At 33.3% G+C, this 10,452-nt stretch overlaps 1 protein-coding gene across 3 annotated transcripts in view; it reads left to right on the top strand.

The window, feature by feature from the left end:
• Positions 1 to 7,663, top strand: part of LOC143904983 (uncharacterized) — a 51,283-nt gene extending 43,620 nt beyond the window's left edge. For all 3 annotated transcript variants that reach the window (XM_077420039.1, XM_077420038.1, XM_077420037.1), the window contains 3 exons: positions 3,539 to 3,700; positions 4,883 to 5,216; positions 6,396 to 7,663. In XM_077420039.1, the coding sequence (XP_077276165.1) occupies positions 3,539 to 3,700; positions 4,883 to 5,216; positions 6,396 to 6,544 (645 nt within the window). In that variant the 3' untranslated portion in view covers positions 6,545 to 7,663. The remainder of the gene's footprint in view (positions 1 to 3,538; positions 3,701 to 4,882; positions 5,217 to 6,395) is intronic.
• The last annotated feature ends 2,789 nt before the right edge of the window (positions 7,664 to 10,452 follow it).

The following is a 10,452-nucleotide window of genomic DNA, read 5'->3' on the forward strand; positions in this document are numbered from 1 at the left end:
CGTAATTAACCCTTTGAGTGCTTTTTCAATTGTTTTTAGATCTTCGCGCTCGATGAATGTATACAGACTGAAGCGAAACATTTGCAGTTTATCGCGTACCTATATACGCTGTTCTCAAAATGCGAAAGTGACGGCCAGATTATTCGATATATCAATGAATTTTCTTACTAAAAATATCAAAGATCACTCATTAAATTTCAATTTGATATCTTAATATAAAATTCTAAATGGCAAGCAATATTTTATCATTTTTTTGATTTTTAATCGCTTGTTATCTAAAAAAAATCAACTTCATATATTTCACTAAAAACACAATATGCATCAGTTTCGAGTTTTCGTAAGACAGTCATAATTCTGAATCAATTCTAAAACATTAACAAAAATATTTTATTATTATATTATTATAGTGGCATATATATATATATATATATATATATATATGATAGTTGCAAATTTGGGCAGACCGTGAATACGTGGGACCGATAAATAATATGGATGGAAGAAGAGAAGATAACGAGCTATTCATCGGCCATTACGTTTACAATCCGTACCCGAGATACATATATCGAGAATTAATTTTACAGCCTATTCGTCCCTATGCGTTTTGTTTGGGCCACGGATTTATTGTTTTTTTTTTTTTCGTCAGCGCGTGTAATGCATACGTTATGCGCAAAGTGTTTTCAGCGCATCGCTGATTTGCGTTACAAAGGCAAGTTTTTAATCACGCACACGCGAGTAAGCGACACGTGAAAAAAAAACGTGCGAATTTTATTCAACGGCGGCAAAATAACAATCCTTGGATTCAGATATAATACGGATATAATTTGTAACATAATAGTTTTTAACATCAAACACAAAATAAACAATGCGTAACTTTTTACATTAGAAATGATATCCGGAGAGATCCTGCCTCATTCGTACGGGAATATTTTGATACGTTCATCCCTGAAAATAAATTTTTGTCGAGAATTGCCTGAAATTTACCTTATTCGAAATGAAAATCATCAGATGAAAAGATTATAAATATTCCATATTCATTTCAACATCACGATTATCCTTAATGGTCCTTTATTTTAACTCAACCTCGTAAATATTCAGCCAAATTTCATTCACGTTAAAGCGCAAAGAGATAAGAACGTAATCGTCGAAAGTGCCATCACGTTATTCGTATTTCAAAAAGCTATCAAAAAACGCAAACGTCGACAGTTGATGACAAAGAACGCGGTAAAAAAGAAAAAGATGAGGTGACAGGAAGTATAAAGGAGGAACAAAGCGATAAATTATAATGATGTTCGAGGCGACGCATACCGAAAGGGTTCTTAATGAAAGACCGTAATTAAAGAGTCTCGCACGCGAGTGAGGATTCCCTCAAACTTCGTAATCTCGCTTCCACGCGCGGCTCTTTCCATGCCGACGACAATGGACGTGCGAATGTGTCACCGCCACTCGTTATCCGCGAATTATTTATTCTACGCCCGTCAATATTGAATTTGCCCCTATTATTGAAACATCCTGTCGGTAATTCGCTTCAACGCGCGCGCCGCTCGTAATCGCCGAATCCGCTTAATTTCATCCAGAATCGGCGAATTGAGCACAACCGGAAACCGCTCGTCTCCGAAAAACGGTATCGCTATTTTTCTCGCGATTTACGCGCGTGCACCCTCCTGTAAACGCATACAGTTCTTTGTAGTATTTAGTTAAAATTATATAATTATATATTTTACATATGTGTTAGATTATAATACAAAAATTCCGAATAAATATAATATAAAGAATAATAATATACAAAAACCGTTAACTCTGAGCAGAAATAAAAGAGAGAATATAAAATGCACTATAAGTATACTTATCAAAAAATTATATAATTATTCCATTGCATCAACAAGTAGATGACAGCATTTAATTTCTGCGAATGGTAATATTTCACAATGTATAGCAATAATTTATATATATTAATCTACATAAATCCGATTTACGTACATTCTCCATTTTATTATCCCTATACATGACAAATAATCTATTGTGATTTACTAATCCATATGTATATTTGTCCAAAATATATTATAAATTTATACTCGCCAAATTTTTAACAAAAATTTATTTCTCTGTTATTTATCATTCTTTTATTTGTAAGAAAACAAGAACGTTTTCGCATTAATATAACGTAGCAGCCGCAACATCGATTAGCGTCAGTCTCAAACTCGGTCGCTGTCATCTAATAAACACCGCGGCATACATAATAATTTAATGCGCGGATGTTCGTCAAATATCTTCAAAGTTGCAACGCCCGCCAATTCCCTATCCTTCAATATCAGCCGAAACTTCGGCCATTACTTCCAGAATTTGTGCCACGAAATACAAACATTAAATGTAAAGTTGCTCGTCATCGTGCAACGTCGGCCGCATGACAATGGATATATATGCATCACCTGCACTGATATAAGATGCGAAAAAGTTGACGAAGGTGAAGAAATTGCGCCGCGACAGGCAAGACTGATGGCGTTAATAATTGGACGTTTCGGTACTATGCCTCACAATCTTCCCGAAAAGATTTCATTTTCCTTAGCAGAAAAGGAGAAGAGACGTTGAATTCAATTTTTAAAATAATTCACAGCTGGCTTCTTCCTGGCGACAATACGCGCGAAACAACCATGAACGCAAAGATAACACGCGCACTCAAAAGTATTCTTTTACATAAAGTACAGTATATAATGCGATATCTTATTGTACGGTATGAAAAGCACCTAACGATTCAGGTATTGAATAAAATATCTGGAGTAAGTATAGATTCGCGTAAGGGGAGAAACTTCTCGCTGACGCACAAGAATATCTTGAGATTCTGCGGAAGATCTATTTCTACCTAGAAAACATTTTCCATAAATAACCGTCGATGTCTGTCTTTGAAATCAACAGAGCGAGACTCACGCAATATATTTCTAGCAAAGTATCGTGCCGGATATTTCAGAAGATCTGTCAAGCAAATACTTCTGTTCCTATTGCTTATACGAAAACGTCACGTGGGTTGAAAATTTAATCGAGTGCCGGTAAAGTAATACAAACGGATCTGGGTCGTTTCGCCAAAGGCGGTCGCGCGCTTTGCCGGCGTGCGAATAAATAATGCAAAAAGGTTGCGGGCGTCTCTGGAATGTTATTTTATTTTACTTTGAACGTAATTCGCAACTCTACATATTTTTTCGGTAACTATAGAAGACGGAATTATATGACTGAAGTTCGGTAGGAATGCGAGATCCTGTATTTTATAAATATGATAATCGACTGACTACGTAAAATCCGAGATGGCTTGTAAAATTGCGCGTGACATAGCGTATTAGAATAAGTAACAATGTATGCACGCATAGAGAAAAGAACATTACTATAGCAAATTTCCATTATTTCCTGCACGCTATACGTGTAGAATTCATTTGTATCTACATACGTCAGCTTTTAATCTTACTTATATTTTTTATGCACTTGAGATAATTTATCCCGAAATACGTAATAAGGAACAGCGAATTAACAAATAAAACTCGTATTTCAGGTAACGTGGATCAGACGAAAAGACAGACAACTACTCACATTAGGTAGAGACACACATTCTATAGACACACGGTTCGTTGTCGCAAACAATCGCAACGGTCCTAGCTGGAATCTACTGATTAAGAACGTCAAGCAAGAAGATGCGGGTCTTTACGAATGTCAGGTAATATGTGATGTTCACAAGAAAATATGCTATTCCCGAATAAGTAGGGCCATAAGTAAGGTTGTAATCGCACTGTGATATACATTATGTCTTTGTATAATATTAATCGTAAAAGAAATTAGATATATTTATATAAACTCAACTATAATACACAGTAAAAAATTTAATGTCAATGAAAGTCCACTCTATATAAATTTTGTGTTAAAATAACACGATAAATGAGTTATTTTAACACAAAATTTAAAGTAGACTTTCATTGACATTAAATTTTTTACAGTGTAAACTTAGCACAAACCTAAACTTTGATTTATAATCCGTAAAATCTTAATAATTCCGAAAACATTTGCAAATTGTGAGAATTGATCTCTTCACCCACAAATTATATGAAACTTTAGTAGATCTCATTTGTCACTTATCAATTTTTTGTAAATAAAATAAGTTTACAATTTACTCAAATTAAAACGGGTGTGTGAAGTTGGCACCCCTATTTTGAAATTCGATAGTTCTCATTAGAGTTCCTCTTTTCGAACAGTATAGGAATATTTTTATGTTTATATCAGCATAAATTTATGCTGATTGAATGTGCGTGTTTTGAATACAAGACAAGTACCCTTTTTCCCCACAAAAATATCCAATTTCAAAATTTAAGTGAGTTATTTCGACAAGTATTGCTATCGACTAATTCTTAACACAATTTTTTTCTTCTGTCCGTAACGGAGTTTTTCAACCGTAAAAAATAACAAGCGGGAGAATTGCCAGAGGTTGCACCGATCTTTACTACTGGGCCGCATGCATCAAATGGCTGGTGTTTATCGGCTCAGTAGTGAAAACCGATCGCGGTCAGACAGCAGTAATATTGTATTTTCAATGTGTTAAACCTATCAAATAATAACAGTTCCCTTGGTAGGGAGCTGTTATTTGTAGAGAACCTGTTGAGCATCCCTCTTAATGTGATATATTAACTTAATTATACTACAATATAATTATATGTAATATCTCACTAGAATTCGTTCTTATTTTTGCAATGTGCTGTTTTATTCTTTCTCATGCATATATATATATATATATATATATATATATATATATATATATGTGTGTGTATATATATATATACACGTATATGTATAATATATGCATAAAAAACAGTATATTTTACAAAATCATAGTTCTCGTTTAAAATAGATTCAGACGGCACCAATGCAGCAGCGATTCGTGCGATTGAACATCACGGAGGCGTACTCGGTGATACCGGGTGGGCCGGATCTCCACGTGAAGCAGGGATCCAGCCTGCGTTTGGAGTGCCAGCTGATGGCGGCCGCAGAATCGCCCAGCTACGTGTTCTGGTATCGCGAAGCGCGCATGATAAATTACGACAACGAGCCCGGCGTTAGATTCGAGCTCAGGCAAAATGGTTCTGTGCTCGTCGTGGAGAAGGTGAAGCTCTCACACGGCGCGAATTACACGTGTTTGCCGAGCAATGCCAGACCGGCTCACATCATGATACATGTCATCGAAGGTGAGCAATTGTTCGGCTTGTGACTTATTAATCTTACGATTTCATGGATACTTAAATAATTTCGTCTGATAAACAAATTAACATCGATTACTACTAAACGACTCGATAGATGCGGTGATAATATATAACGCACTCGATCTTATTAATTTAATATTTAGTATTCAGTCTCTCTCTCTCTCTCTCTCTCTCTCTCTCTCTCTCATAATAAAAAAGGAATAAATATACTATTTTCTTAGGTATAATTACATTGATTCTACCTACATATGCCAAGATTATACAGACTGAAATATAACAAAAATTTAAAAACCGTATATTGATTTCATGTCGGCTGTTTTTTTTATCGTAGTATCGAAGACACATCATCTTTATATATCTCGCAATTTCATTTCAAGCTCTTTCCATCTCAGTCAGCCCTTGAAAAAATCTCCCTCGTCGATCATCGAAAATGCTGAAAATCAAATCCTCTTTCTCCTCGAACCATTAAGAAGACATTTTTTTTATTTATGCTTTCACGTATATATATATATATATATATATATATATATATATATATATATATACGCGTGAAATCTGGATTCGGGTAAAAACAAACGTAGCCAATATAGGGCGAATTTTATAGAGCGTAAAATCTGCGAACCACCCTCAATCTCGGAGGATCGTAGTATATAGGACAGGTCGCCAATTTTTTTTAGTCTCAACAAGGAAAGTTAACCAGTATCCTACTTCGGCGGCTGCTCAATTCCGACCAGGATCAACGGGCGACCATTTCAAGTTTTCTATCTATATATTGACGAGGGAACGTATACATTATACATTTACAATATGAAACGCGTACACACAGTAATAACTAAACTAGTGACATAATGAAATAAAGATTTTTCTTGTCAAAGAGAACTCTTTAATTTGCGAAAACAAGTCAATTCTTTAATTAATTTAAATTTCTCGTTATATTATTTTAAATTAATACATTTTACTCTGTTAATATTTTGCTTGCTTTTCGCTTAATGTAATTCAGAAACCAGTAATTTACAGAAATTTTATACGATGTATCCTTAGCAGAGCGCAATCGATAGAAAATATGCTGTCAAAATTTGATCAGATATTTCATAAGCACTCTGTACGTCCACATTTCTCTCGCTCGCGTTCTATCCCGTCAAAGAATCTCAACTATTTTCACAGAGGAGGAGAAACCGGCGGCCATGCACGGAGGCGATCGGCGAAATTCCACGGCGGCTACGTCAAGCAATATCGTACTGACCCTCGTGGCTCTCCTGATTATCGCAGATATAAGACGGTGCTTCCAGATTCTCATCTACCACGCCACGTGACTATCGCAAACCGACACTTTTGCGAAACCGAAGCTCGCTGGGAGAAGTTCAAAGATTTTACGTTCTTTTTTCAACTGTTCAAAACGCCTCGCCAAATCCACGTATCGAAAAATCATGGCCCTCCTTAGCTCATCCCATATCTCTCGAGCTGAAATACTCTGGCAATGAAATCCAAACGTGAAGGAAGATGTGACAGATTCCGCGTGGGATCAAAGAAAAACCTATTTGCGAAACTTGAAGCGAGAGATTCAGCTGCAGACAGTTTTCCAAGAGTGTGTATCCCCAGTGGCGAAATCTAAGGAGGACTGTGAAGTTTCACGTAATCATGTAACTTTCGTTTAAAGAAACGTCTTATCCAAGTGACACTACTTGATAAAAACTCTGCTTGAACTCGTAACGAGTGAATAATATTCGTGGAATGAGATTTGGATGTCTTTCGACGTGGACGAATTTCTTCGCGAACTTCAAAAACTAAGTTGCCTTGTGTCGTTGGTCATCATAAACTCGCGCGCATTGAAACAGAAGTGGTTTTCCCCCCCCCCCCATCATTTCCACTATTAAAATATCTTCAGAAACTAAATTTTTATCAACCGCTTGAGATAAAAACACCACTTATTTCCTTTTAATATAAAATTTTCAATCCTTTTTGCATTTCAAATATTCGGAAATATAATTTGTTAAGAAATTTTACAAAGAAATGATACAGAAAATAGAAGACAAATAATAGAATAGCCATGACCTAGCAATATGTATTTGAAACTAACTTTTTAACAACAAAATTTAAAATCTTTTCAGAAATCTTCACATTTCATAGAGATAGAGTACATTACATTCGCAAATATATTACATCTTCGCGAATAAATCTAACGATGAAATCTCGTCGCAAGGGAGTCAACATTTCATCATGGGAATCAGGTATTATTTGCTCCTTATAAGTTTGGCAAGTTTCTAGCAAGCAGTTTAATGCAAATGGGATATTGAGTTCTGTAAACAAAAGTTGTGTCTTAGTACGTTCTAGTTAGCTTTCACCAATGTTGATGATAATAAACTCTCACAATTTAGCATTGTAAATATTACGTAAAGTTATTTCACGAATGCATGCATTTAGGTTTCAAACGATGATTTTTTTAAAAATTTATCGACGCGAATTATAAAATCAAATTCACATTCGAAATTGTGTTCATAAATAAACTACCAACCAACAACTTGAATTTAATCAGAAATAGAAAAAATACTTTTATATACCCGCACGACTTACACGCATTCTTGCAAAGTTGATTCTCTATTATTCTATGCTTGATGTATTTACTGTATATTAGAAAGCATGCCAAGTATCAGCGTTCCAGTCATTTTATTTCATACGTGTGCAATATTGTCACACATTAGACAAATTAAATAAATATATTAACATTCCCTAATCAGTAAATGTTTCAGGAAAATGTTATTGTCAATAAAAGTTAAAAATAAATTTTGAAATATGTTGTTTTATATTATATATATATATATATATAATATTACATTCATATAAATAAGGTAAAAAGGCTGAATCAATAAAAAAAATGTTTTAAGATAAAAAAAGCCAAAAAGTCCCTCTCTATCCTGAAAATGTTTTATCCAATTCTTTCTTCAACTAACTCAAATGACCTCTCTCTTTAACTCTTTACCCTATATATCTATTAATTTTTCACATATATTACATTAGCAATAATTAATATTCCGCGTACAATAAAACATCTCTAAATAAAAATATTCGCTCTTTTTACACAACTTTAAATAAAATTGTGCAAAATATTTAACCTCTTATTCTTTTTAATCGAATAATATAACATTTATCTATATTGCACAAACACGTGATGTATAATAAAAGACACAAATAGTGTGTGTCTCTTCAAATACAATAATAAAAAAGCTTAAATTATTTTTATTTGTACGCAAAACTAATTTAACCAAATTAAAGTCAATATTTAATAACTTCATGAACCTTTTATACTGCTACTTTTTCTACTCGTTTGAATAGCTAATCATTAGTGTCCGAATCAAATTTTTCCGAGAAAAAGCTATCGACATTCGATTTCCTTTTTCTCACCGGAGAAGAGAAGAAACTTCCGTTCGGTAAACTTCAGCCGCTGTATATCTGCGTTCTAAAAATTTCAACAGTGGCTTGTCTCAAATCAATTCACGATTTCCAGACGTTAAAACTTTTAGCGGAGCAAATATCTGCAGAATAAAGCTGAACGATAAGGCGGTTGAAGGAAGTAAGGAGGTCGAGAACGGAATGCGTCGGAGAGAAGAGCGATACACAGCGTGGCTCATCTCCTCTCAAATCGAAGTTAAGATATGCAAAAGGGAAGTTTTTTTGAAGATGTGCATACGGAAGCGGTCGATAAATAACGTGTTAAGGGGAGCGCGAATCTGCCAACAAGCCAGCACTCGCAAGAAGTCCAAACGATGGGAAAACTTTCGACATCCTGAGAGATGAAGAATTTATAAAATAAATTTAATAAAAAATAAAAATGTCTTCTTACGCAACGTTTAAAAAAAGATTGCTCTTGCAGAGATTAAAAAGCGCTACGTATAACATATCTTCCGCACAAAAATGGACTCTTTCGAGAAGATATCGTGTAATAATTTCTCCTTACAAACTGTACTTTAAAATGAGCGGAGCGTGTTTTAAATATCCTCTTAAAGTTCCGTAGACGATCTCGCAAACTGCATAGCTAATTACCTTGGAGCATTGTGTTCAAATTTTTCTTAGTGATTACGAAAGAGGACATTATATCGAATCGAATAAAAAAAAAACATGAGAAGTGTAGTTTGTATTATAGTGAAAAAACGAACAATAATTACACTTTATATATATATATATATATATATATATATATATATATATATAATAGTTCTTAATTTTTTAAATATAATTTTAAATTTAGTCCCGCTTTGACATTTTTTAATTTCAAAATGTAACTTTAATTACAGTATATTTTACGTGTTAAATATAATTACGTGCGCAATAATATTTCTCTTAAATACAGAAAAATTGTGAATTGTTATAAAAACATAAAAAATATCTTGAATATAGATATACATTATTTGTGTGCAGTATTATTACTACACCACATTGTACTTTAAAATAAACTAGTTAATTTAATAATCTAGTTTTTTTAGAAATATGAATTTAATACAGGGCAGACACAAAATTATCAGAATAAAATTGTATTAGTTTCAAGAAGACGCAAATAAAATAATTAAAATATTTATAAATTCTTACATATACAAATACATTTTTCTAAAATCTATTTACAAACTGAAACAAATTTTTCTTTCTTTCTACATATTTTTTACCATAAGATATCCCGAAACTAAAATATCGATGTAAAAGTTACTTAACAAAAGTAGCTCTCTTTTGACGCATGCATATGTGTGTATAATCATTTATTTATACATATAATATGCATATCGAAAAGTGGTAATAAATGATAGCTGTCAAAAAGAGAAGTTTAACAACTCCTAATCCTAAATTCCAAAAGTTTGAAACTTTGCGCACATACCATTATTTTTAGTTAGCTATTAATAATTGTTGGTAAAACGTTATACCTTTTTTCAGGAAATAAAATTATTATTAAAATTTTTCTTATTTCCGAAATGTTAACATAACAAAATAATGAATCTTTAAACGGTCGTTAGAAAAGAAAATACGAAATCAAATAAAGAAATAGCGAACTAATTTACTACATCACTTTAGAAACATCATTTTGATATATCGAAGTATAATTAATTTATCATGCCTGCCTGCATTGCTATTGATTAGTACACTGTAAAGCTCGAAAATAAATATTTTAACTGTTTTATTTGCGTCATCCCGAAACTAATGCAATTTTATTCCGACAAAAATTTATAATTTAGTGCCC

The sequence above is a fragment of the Temnothorax americanus genome, unplaced genomic scaffold (genome assembly GCF_048541705.1).
Source record: "Temnothorax americanus isolate GAGA-0224 unplaced genomic scaffold, ASM4854170v1 Scaffold6, whole genome shotgun sequence".
In the NCBI taxonomy this organism is placed as follows: Eukaryota; Metazoa; Arthropoda; class Insecta; order Hymenoptera; family Formicidae; genus Temnothorax; species Temnothorax americanus.